Source organism: Carassius gibelio, chromosome B17 (genome assembly GCF_023724105.1).
Source record: "Carassius gibelio isolate Cgi1373 ecotype wild population from Czech Republic chromosome B17, carGib1.2-hapl.c, whole genome shotgun sequence".
Taxonomy (NCBI): Eukaryota; Metazoa; Chordata; class Actinopteri; order Cypriniformes; family Cyprinidae; genus Carassius; species Carassius gibelio.
This window is the reverse complement of record NC_068412.1, coordinates 25,710,107-25,735,431: the sequence shown is the minus strand read 5'-3', so window position 1 is coordinate 25,735,431 and position 25,325 is coordinate 25,710,107. Positions and strand designations below refer to the sequence as shown.

The 25,325-nt window shown below is 36.7% G+C and overlaps 1 protein-coding gene across 5 annotated transcripts in view; it reads right to left on the bottom strand.

Annotated features, from left to right (window-relative positions):
- The window catches only part of LOC127976769 (nesprin-1), a 94,162-nt gene extending 77,712 nt beyond the window's left edge, over positions 1-16,450 (bottom strand). For 3 of the 5 annotated variants that reach the window (XM_052581418.1, XM_052581423.1, XM_052581419.1), the window contains exons 1-18: positions 16,218-16,449; positions 14,936-14,997; positions 9,866-9,961; positions 9,639-9,722; positions 7,907-7,999; positions 7,634-7,812; positions 7,318-7,514; positions 6,310-6,419; positions 5,267-5,299; positions 4,958-5,065; positions 4,656-4,793; positions 4,152-4,316; positions 3,955-4,067; positions 2,749-2,917; positions 2,546-2,642; positions 944-1,146; positions 696-860; positions 349-501 (exon numbers count right to left, since the gene is read on the bottom strand). In XM_052581418.1, the coding sequence (XP_052437378.1) occupies positions 349-501; positions 696-860; positions 944-1,146; positions 2,546-2,642; positions 2,749-2,917; positions 3,955-4,067; positions 4,152-4,316; positions 4,656-4,793; positions 4,958-5,065; positions 5,267-5,299; positions 6,310-6,419; positions 7,318-7,514; positions 7,634-7,812; positions 7,907-7,999; positions 9,639-9,722; positions 9,866-9,961; positions 14,936-14,997; positions 16,218-16,296 (2,244 nt within the window). In that variant the 5' untranslated portion in view covers positions 16,297-16,449. Of the gene's footprint in view, positions 1-348; positions 502-695; positions 861-943; positions 1,147-2,545; positions 2,643-2,748; positions 2,918-3,954; positions 4,068-4,151; positions 4,317-4,655; positions 4,794-4,957; positions 5,066-5,266; positions 5,300-6,309; positions 6,420-7,317; positions 7,515-7,633; positions 7,813-7,906; positions 8,000-9,638; positions 9,723-9,865; positions 9,962-14,935; positions 14,998-16,217 lie in introns of all 5 variants that reach the window. The other 2 variants (XM_052581421.1, XM_052581422.1) reach the window with 2 other exon arrangements.
- Between the last annotated feature and the right edge of the window lie 8,875 nt (positions 16,451-25,325).

The following is a 25,325-nucleotide window of genomic DNA, read 5'->3' as shown; positions in this document are numbered from 1 at the left end:
GAATGATTAAAAATGCAGCATTGATGCACATAAGAGGAGTATTTCAAAAACATAAAAATAAACCTTATCAAGCACTTGCATATTATTGCTCTTTTCTTTTTTTTGATTGCTTCTATGGTCATCATTTTTACGTTTTTTAGGATAAAAGCATCTGCTAAATGACTAAATGTAAAAGTCAAAACAATTGTTTCAACTCCAAACATTTGAATGGTAGTCTGTCAAGTCAGTCAATAAAGTAAACTGGTCGAAACTGGTGGAAATTCAAGAAAGTGAAAAAAGTGGTCTATGCTGCGACTGACCAATCAGTATCAAGTATTCCAGAGAACCAGCTTTGTGAACTCTGATTACCTCAACATCTTGTAGATATGTCCGTATGTTCAGAAATGAAACTTGAACTGGAGTGTTCATCCTCTCGTTGGACGAGTCAATAAATGCCTTTAAAGCTTCGATCCCATCGTCATAATCTTTTCTCAGTTTGTCCACTTCATCTGCTCTTGCATACTAAGAAACAAGATATCATCAGAATTATGTTTACACCAATATGAATACTGACATCATTTCATAAAAGGTACAGATGCAACAGACTGTCAGTAAGGGAAACAAAATTATGACTGTGTTGGGTGAAAGAAACCCCTGACTTGAGGGATAAAAACAAAATGCTTGATGTGTAGTGTAGAATAAGTCACATGTCTTACATGTTTGACTTTGACAAACAGCTCTCTCCATCTGCCGTTGAGAAGCAGCAACTGCTGTTTCAGTTCTCGAGACACGGTCTCATCGCACGTCTCAATCAGGAAGTTTCCAGCATCATTCATGTCCATGTGCTGCTGAATCCAGTGTGGAAGATTCCGGAAAAACTCCTGCAGAAGAATTCACACTGTTCATACACAACCGTTTTGGTTCAACAGCATTTCATCTGAACGTCTCAAACTGGTCAACGCACCCGTTTGTCGCTCTCTGACTGGTTGAGCATCTTCTCGGCGTCCTCCAGCCAGGCCTGCAGGCTGGCCACTGTGCTGCTGTATTTCTCCCAGTTGCAGATCACTTCCTCCAGCATGCTGCGGACGCTGCGCACCTCCACTGACAGGTTCTTCCACTGCGCCGTGGCCTCGCTCAGAAACTTATTCACCCCCTCTACCTCCTCGGCTGAAGGCAAATCACATTATGAATAACAGAGTCTCGCACACTAAAAACAAATGCATTTCTCAGTCTGATTTCCACACAAATCAATCCCTAGAGTCAGGAAGGTCCCAGTGTTGTGGATTAGACTACGCTAAGAGAACTGACAGAAGGGGTTAGCAGACGTGAAATCACTGTATTGTGATGTTCCACACATCAATCAAGAGCAACCATGTGATCTAAACACTCTTGTGAAAAATAAACATACTAAAATGTATTTGAAATACATTTATTTCATGCTAAGTATAACACAAATAGATTTGAATGTATATGTGCTTATTAAAAATAACCTGCAATTGTACTTTTGGTATACTAAACTGTTAAAGTCTGCTAAATTAGGAAAACTAATATTGTACTTTAATTGTGCTGAAGTCACGCTAAAGTTATAATGAAGTATATTTGGTTGTGCTAAAGTGGAACTATTGCAATTATACTTTAAGTGCACTTTAAATATCTTTTATTTAAAGACTGGTATTATTCATACAGGCCTCATTGAAATTGACATTAAAATACATTTTAGGCTTAATATTAAGAAATGTGCATTGTGCACAAATAGTACTCGAAATAAAGTTTAATTAATATTTATCAATAATCAATATGTCTCAATTGCGATATGTCAGTAAATATGTTAACACATTTGAACTATACTTAGAATGGAATAAATGTATTTTAAATGTTACTTTTCTACTAGGGCAGTCACTATGTTCCTCTAAACTCACCTCTCTTGGGGATTTGACTGCCTAGAATATGAAACAGTTAAACAGCATTACTGCACTCCACATGGCACCTTTGTACTGAGTCCTAAAACCTAACAATAACACATCCAGCTCATGTTTCTTACCATTTTCATAAGAAATTATATCTTGCATAAAAATAGGCTATATCTATTCTTTTTTAAATTTTATTTACTTTAACTTTTTTTTGGGGGGGGGGGGGGGTATGTCTCGTATGCTACTTCTTTAATCAAAAATATATATTAGGACACAGTAATATTGTGAAATGTTATAATTTAAAATAACTGTTTTCTATGTGAATTTATTCATATATTTTATTTATCCCTCATTTCTTAAATTCATCCATTCTATATATTCAATACATTCGATGCATTCACCCATAATATATTTAGTATATGTCAAAGAATACCATCAGACTGAGCGTGTCAGATATAATATTCTAAGGAACAATATTACTCCACAGCACTAATGAAGGTTTCAAGGATGTGTGACAGAATGAGGCTGCCTGATCACAAAGCAGTAGGCTCATTTCAGCTGCTAGAGTTCAGAAACGCTGCCAGGGAACGATTATAAAAAGCTGCATGAATCTCCAGCCTCAGGGGAATAATGCTTTAAAGTGCGATGTATCTTACCTGAAGCCCCAGATTTCAAGTAGGAGTCTGCAGCTTGTTTCAGAGTCTGGAACGTGGTTTCATATTGCTCAAAGAACTTATGGCCTTCGATGAACGCCTGTGTGTAAAAGAGGACAGTAATGGGAAGATGTTTCACAACATGTCAGATAAATCAGTTTTTATAAAGCAGATTAAGAGTTTATGAAATACGCTGGAGGACATACAATATAATTTTGCAGAAGAAGCTCCACTGAGTCCCGCCGGCCGTATTTAATGATCCAGGATTTGAGCTTTGACTCGGCCAGCATGAGAAACGCCATGAGACGGTACTTCAACTCCCAGAACTCAAACTTAATCAGATGGACGTGAGATGAGGTGGACACGTAATTAAACCTGCGGAAACATGACATATTAGTAAATCTAGCAGTAACTCATGGGATTTGGGATTTTGAGCTTCTATAATTACAGTCTATAATGTCAATTTAAAATCTTAATCTATTAATAAATGTTGCTGGTCTTATTCGGGAGTTCTGGGTGGTTGCTAGGGTGTTGCTATGTGGATGTCTGGGGACATCTGGGTGGTTGCTAGGGCGTTGCTATGTGGTTGCCTGGAGTGTTCTGTGTGGTTGCTAGTGCGTTGCTATGTGGATGTCTGGGGAGTTCTGGGTGGTTGCTAGGGTGTTGCTATGTGGTTGTCTGGGGAGCTCTGGATGGTTGCTAGTACGTTGCTATGTGGTTACCTGGAGTGTTTTGGGTGGTTGCTAGGGTGTTGCTGTGTGGTTGCCAGGGGAGTTCTGGGTGGTTGCTAGAGTGTTGCTATGTGGTTGCCTGGAGTGTTTTGGGTGGTTGCTAGGGTGTTGCTGTGTGGTTGCCAGGGGAGTTCTGGGTGGTTGCTAGAGTGTTGCTATGTGGTTGCCTGGAGTGTTTTGGGTGGTTGCTAGGGTGTTGCTATGTGGTTGTCTGGGGAGCTCTGGATGGTTGCTAGGGCGCTGCTGTATGTTTGTTTTAGGCATTCTGGGTGGTTGCTAGGTTGTTGCTATGTGGTTGCCAGATGAGTTCTTGGTGGTTGCTAGGGTGTTGCTAAGTGGTTGCCTGGAGTGTTTTGGGTGGTTGCTAGGGTGTTGCTAGGGTGTTCCACTATTGTACTCTACACTATTTGTACACTATTGGTAACGACGGAACTTGCGACCATAGTTGTTGTTGGGAAAGCACCCCTGGATGGTTGCTTCATGTCTCAAGTCATTTCATGGCTCTAAATATGACTAAGTTTGTAATCTATTCAAGTCTATAGCAACAGTGCAGTTAATACTCTAAATTGCCATTGTTATGTATTTGATTGTACATAACACAACATACATTAAATGCATTGCAGTTGCAATTTCATGGCACCTTTAAACAGTTAAATGAAACTCAAGGTCATCAGATTTAACCTTTCTGCCATGTCCTGAAGCTGCTCTGGTGGAACCGGGACGCCGTTTACCGATCGGTCTCTGTGAATCTGTTGAAATGTCTGTCGGTGACCTTCCAAATTCTTCAAAACCTCCTGCACAGACATTGTTTTTAATTTGAGCAGCACACTGATCAGAGCAATTCCCTTAAGAAAGGGAAAAAAAGTTCTTGCACCTACCTTGTGCTGTTCCAGTTTTCTGTGGATGATGTTGGCCGTCTCTTCGTGGGCCTGTTGAATGGGAATGTCCTCTCTCAGGGAAAGTTCTGCCCGATGCAGCCAGGCTCCGATCACTCCCAGAGGTCCCGGCAAAGACTTATCCAGATGGATGTGCCAGTCTAAGAGCTGTGCAAGCCGCACAAAAGCATCGCAAATATCAAAAGGAGAGATTTGCTTTGAAAGCTGTTTGCTGTCTGTGAGGACCCTTCAAGCTGTCAAGTGTCTGGCCAGATTGCAGTGTCCGCTCTGTGGACTCCTCTGTTCTATTAAACAAAACATTCTCTGTGTGTCTGTCCTATTTCCTCAGTAATGAAGCCTGTATCTATGTTCTACGCTTCAATTCACACTTCATTAAAGCTAATGACAGCTAGAGAAGCACAGCAGTAACAGTTCAGAGTAGAACTAAAACTATTAGACTAGAAGTAAAAACTATTTTCAAACATAATCAAATATACAATCACGCACCCTGACAGACACGTGATCCCAGGCCTGTTTGACCACAGCCTGGTCTACGGACAGTTTGCCATCCTTGTGCACCGGCTGCAGGAGAGACTCGATATGTTTCTTTCTCATCTCATACTGCACACGGTAACTCTTAAAAGCCTGCAGTCAAAGAAGAAGGTTTGAGGAGAAATCATTACATCTGACCTGATAGCAAACTCACAACTCATATCTCATTTCATTTCAAATGCGAAAAGTTTAGCCAATCATAACAGAGCTAATTTGCATATTGCAATCTTAAAAGCAGCCTAAAGATCATGATTCACCTGATATTTGTCGGTGAGACTCTCTTCAGATCCCTGTGCACGCAGTATATCTCTCTCTAGCTGATCCAGCCAGACCTTCACCTCCCTCAGCACCTTGCGTTCCTCTCGCTGTGCACATCAGACAGAAAGAAACAAAGATTTATCACTCGCTTAGCAGGTATTCAGCAAGAAACCCTTATAACAAGAACCCAGAGCAGGTAACACAGCAGTGTGAAACAATTCCAAAGAATAAAGAAGATCTCCACTATTTTGTAGTTTGTTACACATAATACAGAGCTGTTATGGCCCTATGTATTAATATACACATACCTCAAGCATTAGCTCTATATCTTGTGGATCATACTGTCCAGGAAAGCAAAGGCACATCAAGAGATGCAAACACAACACAGTCAAGACGTTAGCAAGATCAAAGCCAGAGAAAGAGAGGAAACAAGCAGAGAGTATCCACCGCCGCCAGGCCATTCTCAGCAAACAGTGACATTTGTGTTACAACTGTCTTTAGAAACAAATAATCATATAATTAACTAGATTTTAGTTTAGTTAAGTGTATACTGCTAAACAACATTTTTAAATAGTTTGTTTTTATTAAAAAGATCTACCACAACTTTTTTTTTAAAAACAAAAAATTATGCTTCACTGCCTTTATGTAAATATCAATATGTATAAATAAAAATATTTGTTGTTCATGCACTTTCATTGCATTTAAGGAAAAATACATTTTAAGAAGTAAACAATGTGTGTGCAATTATGCTTTGCGACTAAAACTTCTTTATTTTTGCACAGATCTTTAACCCCAAATCCTTTTTGGACAAAATCGGTTTTGAATGAGCACAATCATTAGATATTAATATTATTTTCAATTATGAAATGTTATTTATTGATAAATACTCATTATATTTATCCATTATATTTTATGATAAGCATATGCATGTTTCTGCAATTTACTAAGTTAAAGTAACTATGTTGTAATAATGTTTCCGAAACTTTTCTAGCACATATGGCATCGTTTCTTGAGAAGGTCCCATGCACTAAATGAACCTCATGCAGACGAGACATAATCGACTCTTACCTGTAGAGCTGGGATAGAGAGAGCGAATGTAGGAATGGAACGAACCAGCTACGAATGCGTATGGCGAGTGATACATACAGAGAGACAGAGTGAGCACACATAGCAATGCACCATGGGCGTGATTCTAGAGTAAAATGATTCTTGAATGGATCCCACATCGTGATGGACTACAGTAATGTTAGTGACTGATGAGGAAGCACTACAGCAGGGACTGCAGTAAATAACAACAGCAAGCGGCTAGTGTATTTTTAGCTTATACAAGAGCATAAGCACTAAAGCGTACCTCCTCTTGCTGTCCATCTGTCTCAGACTGGTGGGGATCTGGATAGTGCTTCAGGAACTGAGCTACGTATGTCATTATGGATTTCTCATCAGGCTTGTCCACATCCACATCTGCAATAAAACAAAGTTGTAGATTTGAACCACAAAATTTTAAATCCTTTGCACTATTTATGTATGCATCTATGCATGCATTTAGTTTTTGTTTGAGTTTTACAGTGCATCATCAGGTGACTGTCACATTAGATGATCCACTGACCCGAAGAGCCAAATGAGGCTTTTTATAGCCTCTTCAAAGGGCTTCTTCCAGATCACACCATGATGTCATGCTACTCTCTGTCTGATCTAGACTGATGACATGCTTGACCTACAAACTATAACAGCGTCTGTCTATAATGAGGCTTGATAATGATGGATCTCTAGTATAATTAAGAAGTGTCTATTCAAATCAGACTTGAACCAAATGAGTGGCTCTACAAAAGCACAACAGATCATTGACAGAATCTACATTATTAAGAACACAATATTAGGACTGGCGATATATTCATGGTATTAGGTGGTTAAACCATACACAATACTTTTACTATAGTTATTATATTATTTCAATTTTTATTTTTATTTTACTGTAAATTAGTTTTGGTTTTTATATTTTCTATATACGTGTCTATATTTTTTTTATACATTTTAGTTTAAGTTTTAGTTAATGTACTACATCAAGTTAAATGAAATAAAAAAAGAGTAATGTTGCCTTGGCAGCCAGCTTTTTTATATAATGTTGGCTTTATTTCAAGAATGTTTTTATGCTTTAAATGTATTATAGCATGGTACCTGTGTTGAAAGCAAAGGTCATTTAAAAGAATATCATTATATTAACTTTGCACATATCTAAAAAACATGTAATTCTCAAAGAACTATTTTCAAAGACCATGTTTACACAATTTTGTAAGTCGACATTAAGTCGACATCGCTTACCTCAAGGGAAATTAAAAAGTAAAATAAGCCGTATCCTTACCTTCAGGATCTAGTAAACGTGGTATTCCCAGTTCGTTCTCTGCCACGCTGAAGGCCTCTTCAAGGTTCTCCCGATTACTTCTTTTTCTCACAACGTCCATGTCCACAAGGTTTGGCCGAATGGCATGAATAACAGAATGGAAAGCCACACCACTGCGCCAACTAGGACCAAAGTCTTTAACTTCAATCCCAAGACGCCTCCAGAGAAGAAATAGCATCTCATTAGAAGATTAGGCCAGTTTCTATACACAGTTCTTATTGGTTGACATATCCATTTCAAATGATACATTTAAACCCTCAATAGAGCTTGTATTTACTTGGTTGCTGTGCTCTGGACCCATCTGAGCAGGGCTTTTTTGGCATTGCCCTGAAACTTTGTCATCACTTTGCGTTTCATAGGTGGGCTTCCCGTCTCCGAGCTGGCCATGCTGTCCACCGAAGACGCACTGCTGGATAAAGCCTGAAGCGCTGGAAGATTACTGGTCAACTCCTCAATCTGTAAAAGTTCCAGGGACAGATCCTCACAACCCAGATACACACAGACCTATTACAGTTTTCCAGATCCTACCATCATAATTGGCAAACATTACCTGGAAATAGAGGATAATGGTCCATATCAGCCCCAATACGATGGACGGCCGTCCATCAGCAATGTCAGTGGCATTGATATTGACTAATTTGATCTGGAAAATAAATATTTCTCATGTTAGAAAGTCTAAATCATTTGAAAATATGAATGTAACAGACATTATCCACAGATCTGAGGTCAGTGCAAACAAGCCAGTCTGAACCAGCACTAGGAATCGTGCAGAATAACACCAGGAACGTGCATTAAGAAAACAAACAGGGTTTATTTTAACTTAACGCCGACTGGAATAAAAATCAGTAGCCAGACATATTCACTTCTTAGTGAATAAGCAAATATGAATGTACCGAGTATATGAGGAACATGTGAGTGAATAGAAAAAAGCAATTTGCTCATGGTCAGCCAGTCACGGACATCATAAGAGATGCTGTAGAAAAAACAAACTTTCTAAAAATAAGTGCGGCTCTTTCAGCCAGTAGCAGCTACAGCAGAGATCAGCAAATAATGGAGTTTTCACTGAATATGGTACGCATCATCAAAAAGCAGATATGCGTAACAAGAGGAGGTGTTTGTGAGAACTGTGACTAGGAGAAGTACTGACCGGAGAACCTCGGTACACAGACTGAGACAAGACATGTTAAGAGAGAACACACAGTTAGAAATGAAGAATGACGACGGATGCCAGACTGGGACAAATGAACATATTCAATGATCAGATAAGACTACAGATACGGCTGGATCACTCTGTTCAGTTCATTCAGCATCAGTAAAAAAATAATAATAATAGAGGGTGGTGAAATAATACTTTTATTTAGCAGGGATGCAATAAATTGATCAAAAGGGACAGTAAAGGCATTTCTAATGTTACAAAAGATTTCTATTTTAAATAAAAGCAGCTTTCTATTCATCAAATATTCCTAAGAAAAAAAATATGTATCATGGTTTCCACAAAAATATTAAGCAGCAGAACACTTTTCAATAATTTAGGAATTTGATTACAGTACAATATAAATTTTAAAATATATTCAAACAAAACAGTTATTTTAAATTGTAATAATTTTTCACATATAACTTCTACTTTATTTTTTAATTCACCTTTAAGCATAAAACATTCATTTTTTTTATAACTGAAGTCAGTTTTTCTTTTATCTGAAATATTTGTACATAATTTATTTTAATATATATAATTAATATATCATCTATTTTTTTTTTTATAAAATATCTATTAAATATAAAAACAATATCCTTTTAATATTGGTGATCAATTTATATGTTTTTCTTCCATATCAAGTCCATAAAAATCCCTATTTCTAAACGCAGCTTTAATGACACGGAAGTGACATCACGTTTGGTGGAAAAACTAAAGGAAGCTTCATCAATTCATTTAATGAATTCTTCGAGCTGTCACTCTAAAAACATCTATCATACTTGATCAAATTGCACAAATCAGTTTAACTCTTTTTTTTTTAATAGAAAAAAAGTTATTTTTTTAAGTTGACACCCTCAATTATTAACTTTAGCCCTCATTTCCATCCTGTTCATTTCTTGTCCTTGTCTGATCTTTAACATAGCATATTTCTGACAGCCTGCTATATCCTTTCCTAGAAAGACTTCCTGAAATTATAGCGCAATCATATTAATTTTAAAAGCTAGAAAGGTACTGCAGAACAGGAATGACCCAGCAGGGAGTGTTACACAGAATATCCCCATGTAACTGAGACAGATGAGCAGCTCACCTTCCTTCCCTCCAGGAACTTAAGAGCTGTGCCGATGTTGGACACCCAGTGGATCCTTTTGAGCTGGCGGTTCTGTTCGCATGGCTGCGGGGAAATATGAGGTGTTTATCAGGAGTAAAAATGAAAGGAAGGACTCTATCAAGCCCATCATCTTGGCATGAAACAGACTCTGTCCCACCAGCTTCTGCGCTCAATGCAGAGGTTTATTGCATCACAGAAACACTTACTAATCTCTGTCCAGACAGCACTTCTAACAGAGCCAGCAGTTTCACCCCATCCTTGATGTCCTCAAAGAGGTCGTTGACTTCAAAAGGAGGTTTGTGCTGGAAAAGGACAAAAAGAAGAGGAATACATGAACGGTGGACTTAATGAACACTTATGGTGCTTTGATTGCAAATGTGTTGAATGCTTCTGCACTAATGTCTTTCGCTTTTATTATTCTCATTCTACTTCATTCTTATTCTACCTTATAAGTCGATTTAGATCATCTTCTGAAGAAATGCATTGAAATGCTTTTAGGTCATCAGAAATTCCTCTCTCTTCATTCCCAGAGGATTTTAAGTTTCTGGCACAGGAAATGATCTTTCATGGTTTGGGATACATGTAGTATAACAAGTCCTCACTATGTTTACAGCAGATGTTATGTCTAATAGCCTAATAGCATGATATTAAAAAACATATACTTAAAAAGCATGTTACACTGAAGACTCGAGTGATAATGCTGACACTTCAGCTTTACTTCACTGGAATAAATTGCATTTTAAAATATATTAAAATAAAAAATAAAAAAATATTTTCCAATGCTACAATTATTCCATATTTTCAATCAAATAAATGCAGTCTGGCTGAGCATAATAAATATATATAAAAAAAGAATAAAAAATATTACAAATAGTACTACAATCTGACACTTGCATCATTAAAAAGCTACTGTACCATGTTTGTGAGGACTAGAATTCAGTACATGATGCAGGTCTGGGTCTATTATTAAAATCTCAGCTCAGTTGCTAACGTACAAACACCAAAAAGAGTGTAAAGGCACTTTAAATTTTTAAAGGGAAATGGACACAATAGGAAAAGATAACAGATGTGTCAGAGGTCAAACCAAAATAGACAAAACTTTCCATCACGCAAAAGCTTCATAAGTGAAGTGCAAAACATTAACTTTGGTCATGCTGACTATTGATAAGACTAAAAAATAAAGGAAGCTAGACATTCGATTTATTTCTATGGAACAAATGCAAAAATATTCAATAAAACAACACAAGATAGCTGGACAGACAGGCCGAGCAGCACACACACAGACAGCATCTGCAGACTCATGAAGCTTTACGAAGCATATTCTGCAGATCAGTTAGTATGCATTGAGCGTGTGCTTTCTGTACGGATGCTGCTTCACTGCAGTGGAACCAAAGGCTTTGCACTTATTCAGATTCTTCAAACTTTCTTGTTTTGCAGCAGATTGTGTGGAACAAAAGATGCCTCAGTGCAATCTGTGCTGACTGGAATACTTAAACCCACCATTTGTGTCAGATTATCCTCTCTTTGTGTGCTGCAAAGTGCCCCATCGCCAAAGCAACTAATCACGCATAATGAGGCGAGTGGGAGGAGCAACACTCACAACAGCTCCACTTCAGCATGTGGGTCATTATACAAAACCACGTGACTTTAACAATGAACAGCTGATGTCATCATTTACTATGTGCTATTAAAGCATTTTCTTACCACATACATAAAAGTATAGTGACTTCCTTCAGTTTTTCAAATGCTTTCTCTTTCTATTTATTTAAATGCATGTTTTTAGACCTGGCCCAAAAACTGTTTCTTCTTTTCACTGCATTAGCAAATGCACACTTTTTTCTAAGGAACATTGTTTACTCTTATGCACATTTTCAGATTCAGGTTAACAAAATAAGTCCAGAAATCACTGGGTTTCTTCAAATAGTATTTTCTTGTAAAATGTACTCTAGTGTACAGTGTAGAGGATGATCATAAAGTTATTCTGAATTTGTAAACAACTGATTATTACTAAAATATTATTTGTATTTATACAGCTTCACTCAGAAATAAGACAAATTATGACAGTAAAAAGGGTTGCAAATGCTGTTAATGGAAATTAACTCCTTTTTCCAAATTAATCGCTTTTTCAAAATGTAAAGTGCATCATATAATGCTGACCAGGTTCTGAATGATTGCATCTTGAATATTCTGTTGCTGACTCTTAATCACAGTATCTGAAATCAGCGGACACACACTTCGAAGACCTCAGGAGCGAAACATGTTTCTTCCCACTGAGAATTGTTCTAGCCCCTCTCGACGGCCATCTGCACATACCTACAGTGTCCAAAACTTCCCAGAATTACCCTTGTCTCCATGGACAGGGATTCAATCTGCATTTCCACATAATGTAAGAAATGGTTACAGGGGATCTATATATCCCAAAAACAGTCAACTTAACGTAATAAGACCGATAATCTTACAGAAAGTCTCAGTTCAGTCAAAGCACTTTCACCTGTCAGACATAAACTCTGCCCTGCTGCTACTTTAGCACAAGACACAAAGATCATATATATGACTTAAATACATCCACACACAGACAAATGCATAAATATATATGAAAAATATATGAAAGCCACATAAAAAAACACTGTCTTATGAGATAAATCTAAATTATGAGATATAAAATCATAAATGTGACATAAAAAGTCAATAGAGGGATAAAAAGTTAATATTAATGACATAAGTAAAAACTTTCTGAAGGCATAATTATATTCCAGTATATATAAAAGAATTTTCATATGACTTGTGTCATAATTAAGAAATTAAGTCAAAATTATGATATATATAATTGTAACATAAAAAAGTTTAATTTCCGATATAAAAAGTCAGCATTTGTGGAAATGTCAAATTAAACTAAAATGTTCATCTTCAACCTTTCTGAAGTCTAAAGTGCATCCCAAAATATACAGTATAAAAGTATTTTATATTATGACTCAAAATTATGAGATAAAAAGTCAGAATTATTAGATAAAACCCCAGGCCTCTGGTTCCATGTCCCTGAAATGATTGCTTTGCTAAATGAAGCTGATCTTTAGGTTAACAGACGAACAACACACTACATTTAGTAAATTAATTGGGTTGCTTATCCACAATGGATCAGGTCTTCAGATAGAAGAATGAATGATGTATTAAATATTTTTTTTAAATTGTATTATTTCATATCATCAGAGTATGAGAAAGGAAATGGAAAGAACGTATCAGAATTGTTTTAATATATATAGCATGACAAGACAATTATTCTTACTTATAATGATCTGTCATGCAGTTGACAAATGACACCACAATATGCTGATGTGTCTGCTGTCTAATTTTCCTTACTACATTGCAAAGCATAGACCTTTTCCCTTTTATATCACTAAAATATGCTGCTCCTCATCATTTTAAAGTGAAGAAATTGAGAAACTTTTATTCCTACCGGCCAGTGATGATTCTGAAAGGACATAACTGTAGTAGTAACTAAACCCAATTTCATGCATCCTGCTCTTATTTTAGTGCAGTTGTTAAGATTGTGGTTATTTCAGTAAAAAGTTTCATACATTTTAACAGTGTTAAGTTAAACTTTTTGAGATCCTAAAAGGAAAATGCTTAACGTGGCATAACTGATTGTAATTATTTATATATATATTTTCCTTTTAAGCTATAATTAGGTACATAATTATGTAATTGCTTTTTTTATAATCATCTCATAATGTCAATGTTTTCATCATAATTATGACTTATGTCAATTTTAAACAAATTGCCATTGCCTTTTGCCACAACATCATTTTTATAAATTCAGAACACATTTTCAGGTTTTTTTTTAATTCTCATCCCACAACAAGATCTAACAAGATCTAACAGAAGATCCCCACTCATCTCGACCATGGCAGTGGGCCGCAATCACAACACAGCACTCATTCCTACAGCACACAGCACAAACAGCGCTCTTCATGGTTTTTATTAGAGTATTATAGCATTACGCCCCCTCACTCACTGTTTACTGTCCTGCACAACGATTAGTCTTTAATCATTGGAGTTTTACTTGGTTTCACAGACATTTGCCCTTTAGAGTAATTATGACATTAGGCTACAAAGCAAATCACACGGACCATTCACTGTTCACGGATGATGGGTCAGGAAGACAGGAGAACAGTAACACAGACATTAGTGCATAAGACAACGCTGGTGTGTTTCCTCAGAGTAACACCAACAATCTAGCATTATATACTCAGTTAGTGATTGTCTATCATGATGTACCTCAGCAAAAAAAGCACTTAAGCAACATTTATAAAGTGTCTAAATGTCGTTGCATAAAAAAGTAGTTTATTTTGAAGAAAGATATAATTTGCATAATTTTTAAGCAAATACAAGTTTGCTATGTTTTACATGATTGTTTTTGAGAAAAATCACCAAAGCTGCATTTATTTAATCAAAAAAATACAGTAAAACTGTAACATTATGAAATATTATTACAATTTTAAATAGTTGATTTCTATTTTAATATAATTAAAAATGCCATTTATTCCATTGATTGAAAAGCTGAGTTTTTAGTAGCCATTACTTCAGTGTTCAGTTCAAGAACCTTTGATAATTTTAATGCACTACTGTATTTTAACGCATTACTGTATTCTAATGACTTTTCCTGGTAAAGCAGTAATGTAATGATTTACATTTTAATTGTATGCATATAATTTGATTAGAGTTACTAATGTCAATAAAATTATGTTACTTAAGTTACAATTGCAGTGTTAACAAATATGAAGTAAAAATGTTGTTTTGCACGTCAGTATGCCCTTTCATAAATCACTGGAGGTTTTTGAGCTAATGCAGACGAGTCCTCCAACATTTAGATGCAATTAAAGGTTGTATCTAAATGTTGTATGTAAGGTCATATTTCAACATGTTGAACTCGATTTCACATATTTTAGTCTGGCATTATAGTTTGGCAAAAGCTCAACAAGTGAATGTGTACAGGTTTATGCCACAGTAACACCAAGTAAAAATAAATGACTCATCAAAATGAGATCAGCTGGATAAAGTTGATAAAAACTCATTGCAAAAAACTGCTCAGAAAAATGAAAGCAACATTTGTTCAATATTTCAGCACAAAAGACGCATGATATTTTGTTATATAATGCCATTACATAGCATTTTTTAAAGTGTCCAAAAGTGTTTTTGTTGTACTGTAATCCAGTGTAAATAGTACTACAAGCTAAATGTTGTGGGATTCAGCTGAAATAAACTGTAAAACATCTTACCTTGGCCAAGTGTGAATTAATCCACTTTGTGAAAGTTCTTTTCTGCACTGCCTCTTGTTCATCTGCAAAAGACAGAAACACAATAACCACATAAGTGAGCAGATATGATTTACTCTTCAATATCCAATCAGATATTACGCTTTCCTGTCTTCTTCACCCTACTCACAGTCATCATGACTCGTCTCGCTATTTTCTTATATTTGTGAGGATTAACATTGAATACTGTGCATTTTCATTATAAGTCTAGAGAGCTAGAGAGGAGATATTCACCAGCACAGGAGGGCTGAGAGTCCACACGTGGCATGAGCAAAAACATCAGAAACATGTGCCAATATTCCCATTATTACATATACTCAGCATAAATAACATAAATGCAGATTTTACACAGACACAGGCAGATATGCTCAACATTAGCATGTATGCGCAAACCACAAGCTCTCAAGGAGATGCAAGAAATGCAAAAGCCACAGGGTGGTTGTTAAAGCTTTGCTATGCAGTTAGGATGTTCTGAGCGGTTGCCAGGGTGTAACTATGGATTTGCATTGCTATGTCATAGCTAGCATGGTGTTGTGCGTGCTGCTATGTGGCGTCAACCCAAGTTTATGTAACATTCTACCGATTTTTTAATTGTTTGCAAGGTGAAAAAAGTTTAATACTGTAACTCTTTAGTACTGTATAAATCACCAATCCTAAGTATGAGGAATATTAATAGAGATGATTGACTTCACAAACAGCAGGAATGGAAGTTTGTCTGTTAACACAATAGACAAATCCAGCAGAGCATTTTTAGACACAGATAAGGTCATTCAGGTCACCAACAAACACCCACCAGACATATTTATGCATGATGGGCTGAGACAGACCAGCAAATTTTCACAACAGACAGCATCCTACGGTTGCATGCATTAATAATGCAATGCACGGGGCATGTTTTGGAAGCATCCTTTACTGTACTGTAGCACACATGGCATGCCAGTGCATCCTTAAGCACACCGCAGCCGTCATAATCCAACATGCGCAGCTGTAAAGAGGTTTGCATCAGCACTCGTGTGCAGCCGTGACCCGTGCCAACACGGTGATTACCTCTCCCGAGGAGGAAGATGAGGAAGACCTCAGCTGGCCAATAATGTCTAGTGAGCCATATGACCCAGAGACGTGTCACTGCATATCTGGATCATGCATCTGTTTCACCTACATTCAGTGGAGCACAGACTACATGTAAATCTGAGCTATAGGCTCCCACACTCCATAGGATGAGAGGAGACATCGATGTCCCACTTACCACGGAGATACTGAAAGAATCCCGTCACCAGATTCAGAGACGTGGTCTTTTTCATGGCTACGTCCTTAAAGTGAGCCATTGTGCGCCCTGCATTTGTTTCTTTGTGTCCTTCATGTGTGAAAGTGCGCAAGTGTCATCCAGGGAGGAAAACCAGATCAGCTATCCTTTATTTCCTCCGGGAAGCAGAACAGAGCAGCAGGAGGAGCTTTCCGTGTGAAAACACAGCGCGACTGAGTGCTGGAGGATGAAACCTCCCCCTCCTCCTGTTGTCTCTCTCTCTCTCGCTCCCTCTCTCTCTCCTCCGCTGTGGATGGGCTGCTAATCGAGGGCAGTTTTTAGGAGCCCTGAGACTTCCGGTTGTTGGTGGGGCTGGGGAGTCGTGCTGGTCTGGATGCTCTGTTCAGGTCTGTTCTAGTTCTAGCAGCATCCCACAGCTGCAGCCATACTAACCGGCTATGGCACTGATCGGCCAATCAGCATGCGGGGGGCTGTGATGTCACCGGACAGCTGGTGTTATCCTGATTTATATGGGAGGGTGGGGGTCAGTACTCGTGCTACACAGCTTGAACTCCACCAGGCCTCCTCTACAAGCACCGCAGACACCCTACTGCAGGCATGGCCTAACAAATAATCAGATTCGATGCAGTCCAGGATGCTATACAACAAAGGACTCATGACATGACACAGTTAATCTGGGTTTGAATGTGTTTGCATGTCTAAGTAAGAAACAAAGCAAACAGAAAGTGATTTTTCTGTCTTTACAATGATGCATAAAAAGATGTTAATACATGTTTCTGGTCTTACTGTGTGCAATTTATTAATTAAATATTATTACGCGTGTTTAATGAGGCAAGAATCACTATATTGTTTTGAATTAATGATCTGAACAAAAGACTAAAACTTATGCTAGTATTAAACTTTGAACCGTAATTTAGCTTAGAGAATTTATTATGCAGCAGCACAAATGTTTTCAACATTGATAATAATAGAAACGTTTCTTGAGCAACAAATCAGCATATTCGAATAATCCATGAAGGAGCATGTGACACTGAAGACAGAAGTAATGATGCTAAAATTCAGCATTGCACCCCAGGAATAAATTACATAACATCAAAAACAAAATAGTTATTTTAAATTGTAATATATATATATATATATATATATATATATATATATATATATATATATATATATATATATATATATATATATATATATATATATATATATATATTATTATTTATTTTTTTTATCACCTTTACTATGTAATCTAATAAATGCAGTCTTTTTGCACTTTCGAATGGCAGTACATCAAAAGTAAATAAGTAAAATCAAGCTCCACTATTTTCACATTTGTTATTCTGTTTAATTCAAACATACATTTATGAAATCATGTCTTTTTAATTTATCATGTGTCTATGGCAAAAGTCATTCAATCATACTAAATAACACATGCATTATTTGCAAATGGGTATATGGCAACTGGGAGCAAACTACACTCAAAGTATTGAATCATTTATGTCACAGCCAGAGCAAAGCATCTGCCACCTGCTACGGTGCAGTCAGTGACTACATCAGTCTATTATTCCTGACCATCACCCCACAGCATGAGCTCCACACAAACCCAATCCACCACACAACATACTTATTTGCATCCTCATATATATTTAATCGTGCAATTATAAGACCATCTTATGACCAGAAATGGACTTCCCCAGTGTTAAGTCTTGATCTTCCATGCTTCCACTCCTTTGTGTTGTCTTGTTTAAAAAAACCACGCTTTATTAAATTACTTCATTCAATCTCATGTTTCCTTGCACTGAAACATAAGTGCATATACAAAATATAACTGTTCTTTCTCAAGTCCACTTAGAAGAAAAATCCATTCTCTGACCGCTCACTCACCATGGCATAGCTCAGATATTTATATCTCAAAAAGCCTTTTGTGTTAAAGATCGAGGAATGTACCTCAAACTGTTTTAGTCACAGAAGATAATGTAATCTGTGAAAAAGTGCTACTGCCATCACATGCTCATCTAATGAGTCACAATTTGTTTCAATTAGATAACAGGGTTAAAGCTCAGGGTTCTTTAAAACATATTAAAAAGTCCTGACATTGTGTGGATTAGACTAAGGTGAGAAATTGTATTGTATTTATTTTATCTAACATACATATACGGTATATATACATTTATACAGATGGATGGATGGATGTATGGATGGATGGGTGGATGGATTTTAGCCTAAAATTTAAGGCTAAAAAAAGTCCCACAGTTCTCCATCAGTAATCAATGGATGGTCATTAGTGTTTAGCATCTACAGTCAATTCCAGTGCTGCAACAAGACAAACTGGATTCTTCCATCTACAATCAAAAAGCAGCTTTATTGATGGTCTTCTTGTAGCACTGCCCACTTGCACTCACACATAGTGTTAAGACTGAATTAGAGTTAATTAAGTATTAATGAATGTACAGTCACTTTCTGTCTGCACACAGAAATAAGAGAAACAAGTGAGTGGAGCATCTGAAATTTAAATGAGTGCGTTCAACACAAACTCGGGACAGATGATATCATGGGCAACAGGTCAGATGTTGCTGTCATCTGTTGAATGGAGTGCGGTCTTCAATACTCTACACATCACTCTTGCAGTTTCAAGAGAGAAATGCAAATGCTGATTTTGTGCATTAGGCCAAAAAAAGGATACATTTAAAATATGTAGAATAAAATATAAAACACTGAAATAGTGCCATCTAGTGTCCTATTAAAAACATTATGTGACGACATCACATGGCCTGCATCTATATTCAACCATCTATTCTGATCAGTGTAATAATGATGATAGTCAAAACAACTCAGCCTTTATTTATATAAAGCTCTTTATAATACAAAGTAGCTTCACAGTGATAAACAAGGAAATTGTGATTCAATTATGTAAACAGATCTAAATTAACTGTAATTTTTTCATGCATTCTTCAGCTGAAATCAGTTTATTGTTGAGAGTGGTGTCTTTAATGATAGAAAGCATTAAATCCTAATCAGGTTTGAGCATTTAATGGCTGTAGACATAACCTTTGTTTTAACAATATATTGAAACAGTTACTGATCTTACACCGACAGTTTTGTAATTCAGTCAAGACAACAATCTTCTCATGCAGACATTGTCTCAGTAAAACAACAAGATCCTTTGTCGTTGGAGAGATTTCATCTGATATGTGTCTAAAGGAAATGGCTGCTGTATAAAAATCATTCGTGCCAATGAAAGGAAGATGGCAAACGGTTTTACCACAGGCTTGAAACTGGCATGCGCCAGTCACCACCACGGAGAGGGAAACTCTGAAAGTTACTCTGAAAACAGTAACCACAGACCTTCTGTCGCATAAACCACACATCGCCTTATTTGCAGTTGATGTGCCACGTTAACTAGCACACACCTCTTCTGATGTGCAAAATATATTTGACCATATGCATGAACACATTTCAACAGAATTCCCCTCGTATGCAATCACTGTGTCGCCATCAAACGCCAAATCTACTACGCTACAAATGAAGCCAATTTGCTAAATAAAAACTTAACATGCACTATAAATTATTTTTCCATTAAATATGAGTAATGCATGCTGGAGCAAAATTTACCGCCAATTTAATAAGGTGTTCTGGATGTTGGTAGGGTGTTGCTATTCAATTGCTAATGTGTTCTAAGTAAGTTTTATACTGTCTGTTGGAGGGTTAGTTGGGTATATTTTCATCGAATTAAACAGACATTATTTAAGATCGCCTACAAAAAAACTAAAAAATGCATGACTGACTCGGAGGTAAAAACAGAAGTGCAAGTTATCATGCATACGTAACTTCCTTCCTGAAGTGTTTGAATACTAAGTTCCTCTCTGTAGCTTCTTGTATCATCGAAGACTATATGAGCATGTGGGCATTGCCATGGTGATAAGAAATAAACATGAAGTCTCCACAAGGAAATGGTTCAATATTCTCTACAGGTTACATAGGAAATGCATTAGAGGCTTTTAATAATTGCATGCGCCACACTCTTCCATCCCTGATCATTTTTAACTATTCATAAAGTGTTTTTATTGAGATTTTAAGGGACATTTAAGGAGTTCTTGTGGGTTACTGTGAAAACAAAACCTCCACTAGACGTGAATAGATAAAATCTTAATGTCAACCTGACATGTAGTGTCTTAAAATATCTTCCTGGTCTTACTGTGCCTCATTTATCAATGTATGGTATTTTAAAGACAAAATATTGTTCTTCAGTTCCTCCCCTACAACACCCTGCCATATACAAACACGCTTCACCATCCAATCCACTTAATACATTTATAAAATCAAGTCCCAGCCTACGTTTTCTCTCAAATTAGTATATAAAAGTATATCAAATTGAAATTCTTATTGAATTAATCACGTCAGAGTTAGTCATCTGCTTGCTTGTGTATATGATTGTGTTACCCAGACATGACCTGGTTATTAAGTTTAAAAAGATGCTTTTATTATTGCTCTTTCCACATACTCCTGCTCTGTTTGTTGTTGTTAAGAGCAGTTGAAATCATTCTTAAATCAATTATTGAGCAGAACATTGTACCAGCCTGATGCTGTTATTATTACTCTTCCACGAAAGCCCACAGAGAAACATCTGCCTTCACTTAGTCACGGGATGAACACTCTCAAAGGTCTCACTATGCTCGACCAACGGGTTGCCATCAAACCATTTTTTAAATCTATGCAGAGGGTCACAGGAATGAGATGACAGCTAATTTGTTACCGCTTTTTATTGACTTGCCCTGCCTCTGCCAACACTGAGTAACAGCCATCAGTCAGTAAGAATGGACAGGGAGCCAAGGAGTCCAAAAATTGATCCGTTCCATCATCCAAGAACAGGACATCTTCAAAAGTGGTGTCAGGCTCTTCCTGTTCCCATACACACCACCTACTATAGAGGCCCTGTCCAAATCTAGACAATTTGGGCACTGTCTGAGCATATCGGTTGGTCTGGGTGTTTTATCACAATGTAGATTTTTACACTTCAAAGTAAGAGCAATCGTAATTTACGTAAATTCTATTAATTATTTTAATTTAATTCTGCCATTCTTTACTTACTTTTAAGACATTCAAAAAACATGATTGTTTTAATGTTAAAGACCAAAAAAGATATTTTGAACAATACTGGAGCCCTTTGACTATATATATATAGTCCAGAGAACTATATATATATAGTCCAGAGAACAAACTTTGTTTTTCTGGTTTTATTATTATAGTGTTATAGTATTGAAAAATAGTTTTAATTAGCTTAGCTGAGATTTTTAATCTTTAATTTGGTTTTTATTTCAGTTTAGTAATTTTACTACATTAACCAAATTTTTGATATTTGCCAAAGCAACATTTCTCATTTAAGTTTTTTTAGCTTAATTTTTTTATTTAATATTTATCATTTATGTTTTTTTTGCTTTATTTCAATTATAGTTCAAGATTTAGTTAACAACAACAGAAGAAAAAAAGCCATACAGTGATGGATAATACTGGAGCTTCCCAGCAGAACAGGTGGATTATGGAAACATTTTCTATCAGCACAAGCCCTGCATCACAACGTCGTCCCTCACTCTCAGAAGGGCAATCACCAATTCTATGTTTTCTTTTGGGTGGCTTTATATTTTCCCTCCTCCAAAAATTACTGCAAAGCATTCAGACTCTTCGTGCCACCTTAAAAGCATGACCCATAATTTTGGTAGGCACCATATCAGCAGCACTATGTCTTAACACATCCATCATTTTATATGACATGACAGAGTGCTCCACCTTATCATAAAGAATATCAATATCATCCAAGTAAGAAAGGTCAAACTAAACTATACCCCCTTCATGGCAACACAAGAGTTAGAAAAGGGCCTTTGTCAAGGACAACTTCCTGTAAGATAAAACAATGATGACCTTCACAGGCTAAACTATTTTAGACACAAACCTAATCAAAGATTATTTTATCAATTTTCATTGTGAAAAAACAACACTAACCCTTACTATTGCAATTTAACAATACAGCTCTTTGTACTTAGATTTCATGCCTTCTGTGCTTTTTTTAAACTAAATTACCTATTTATTTCAGCACAAAGCAGACAAAATTAGGTCCAAAATGCGCAGAAATCATCACGACGCAAATAGATCCTCTATTCCTGTTTAAAAGGGGAGAAAAGCAACTTGTCCTCAAGCACTGCAGCACACAACCTGTCAATTTGAACCAACAGCTGATAAACCAAGGCGTCCGCAAGCCATCATAATGAAAGTACACGATTCCCTCTGGACATTTCTGTTTGCAACACTGACATAAGAGTAACATGAGCTGCATATGATGTCAACATTAGTTTAAAGACAAATGGATGGACACACACAGCCATTATGGAAAGCATCAATATTGATTTCTCAAGTGGGTAAGTTCCTGTGCTGTCAAATATGGTGCATTTGTGCAAGAGGCATCTGGCAAACTCTTGGTGTGAAGGCACTGAATCAGCTAAATTCTTCCTGACTCACAGAGCCAGAGGACGTTTGTGGGAGGTAAAGAACAGAAAGACAGCATCACCTACCTTGCAGCCTCTGCATCACATTCATAATGTCCTTGCTGGACCGTCCGAAAGGGCTGAGGGAAGCCATGGTCCCTCTTTACAGTCCTGTGCTCCTCTGACACCGGATCACTCATGCAGTCGGCACAGAAGACAGAAGATACTGCACGACTTTTCTTAAGGGGGCATCCCCATCTGCCCCTCCTACAACTCTCTCTTCCTCTTGCTGCCTCTCTCTCTCTCTCTCTCTCTCTCTCTCTCTCTCTCTCTCTCTCTCTCTCTCTGTCTCTCTCTCTGTCTCTCTCTCTCTCTCTGTCTCTCTCTCTCTCTGTCTATCTCTATCTCACTCACTGATGCAGGAACTCCAGGAGCTTGATGTGGCCCAATAGAAAAGCAGGTTTCACATAGGTACTCGTCCAAGTAGTCGACCAATCAGAAGTCCTCTTCTATCTACAGTCAGTGAACCGAGAAGGAAAAGTAACAGCAAGGGTGTCAGAACAAAATCACATCATAAGAAACACTAACAGGTTTAATTTAAGCCAGATTTCTACATTAATTATGACTCAATAAATATGGTTGCAAACCAAATCAGTCTTAACAATTGTAGCACCCTTACTTTTTTATGTTCAGCATTTCTAATTTCCATTAAGTTTTTCATCTAACATTTATATTTTATAGCAACTTTATTTCTATGACTAAAAAAACTATTTTTAGTAGTTTGAGATTTAGTTAACAGTAAGAACACCACCACAGAAGAAGAAATGGTCAGGGTGAATAAATGATCCATTTAAGAATGCAAACTTGTTGATGAATGATACCGAAGCACAAAGAAAAGTAATTTTTAAGAGAAAACTGCACATTTTTTAGTTAGTAGCTAGTCAATATTTAAAGAAATGCTTGCCCATCGGGATAACAGTTAATCTTACATTGTGTATTGCACATGAAATGCATGATAGATTTGTATGTATATTAATTAGGCAAAGTTATGCACGTAACTAGGTGAAGACAACAGAAACTCAGCAACAAGATATATATCTGCAGTCAAAAGCATTCTTACAGATTGCACAGGAAATCTACTGCTCACATTTCCAAGAAAATCGGCCCTGATTTATCAGAACACGTTCTTCAGTTTTGTAAAGTTTTTCATTTATACTGCGTGTGTTACCTTGAGCAGATGACGCTTCCTTTCCCGCAAGGCTCTTGCGTCTCATGTGATGATGATAAAGCTCTGTTAGACGAGTTGCTATGGAAACCGTTAAACAATGTTGCAAGGCCGTGTTACTTCATTTGATCTTTACCGCCATCTAGCGGTGGTACAGAGAACAACAAAGGGGCGTCCACACATCAAAGCAGAGTGATGAAACAGACCGCGGTCTGAGATAGATAGATAGATAGATAGATAGATAGATAGATAGATAGATAGATAGATAGATAGATAGATAGATAGATAGATAGATAGATAGATAGATAGATAGATAGATAGATAGATAGATAGATAGATAGATAGATAGATAGATAGATAGATAGATAGATAGATAGATAGATAGATAGATAGAATTTTTTGAATATGGTATTGTTCTCTTTGCCTCTCCAGAAATGAAAGTGAAGTATCTCTCCTGAACCTTGCTGCAGTCTGTCTGAAAAAAAAAGTGCTGGTGAAACTCCTTTTCACTAACAGAAAACAACTTTTACAATCATCCGTACAATTTATCAGTACAAAAACAGTAAATAACATAGAAAAAGCTATGAAGCACAACAGATGGGTTTCAAAACAAAAAGTCCCTAAATCTACAAAAATCTTTAAGTTCAGAGTTACCTTGACCTTTGAGGTAGGCTAGCCTACATCTGTGCTAAGCTACAAAAGAGTGCAATAATAATCGATAAACATTCAAATAAATAATTTTCTTATTAAATAAGACTGGGTATAAACACCAGCAAGGTATCAGCAATCCAGGTTAAATACATAATTAAAATACAGGCTAATTAAAATTATTTATAGAGAGAGGGCATTGCTAGGTTTTCTGATTCATCAAAAAAAAAAAAAAAAAAAAACACATCAGAACATTTATTTCATTGTTTGTGTTGTAGAGATATTTTATGGATGAAATGAAAAAATATCATTTTACAGAACCTGTATTTTATTACATTTGTTTTGGAGCTGGTTAAATAGCTCGTCTGCACACTGAATTTGCTCACCTCAATTGAAGTACGTGACTTCTAATACTGACCATAGTACTAGCCAATAGCAATCGAGAACGGGATGTGATGGAGATAGATAGATAGATAGATCGATCTACATCACAGTTTGCATGGTGATAGATAGATCTACATCACAGTTTGCATGGTTCAATAATGACATCTGCTGGCCAATCCGGGTTTTTTTTTTTTTACAAACTCTGAGCATGGATGTCCTCCTATTGTTTTAGGAATAATCTATGCTTCACTCAAAAATTTTGCACAACTCATCACACCAGAAGTTTTAATTGACTGGGAATTTTGTTGCATTTTGACAATGCATATCATCTCCAAGTTTCTTCTGAGAATGCAT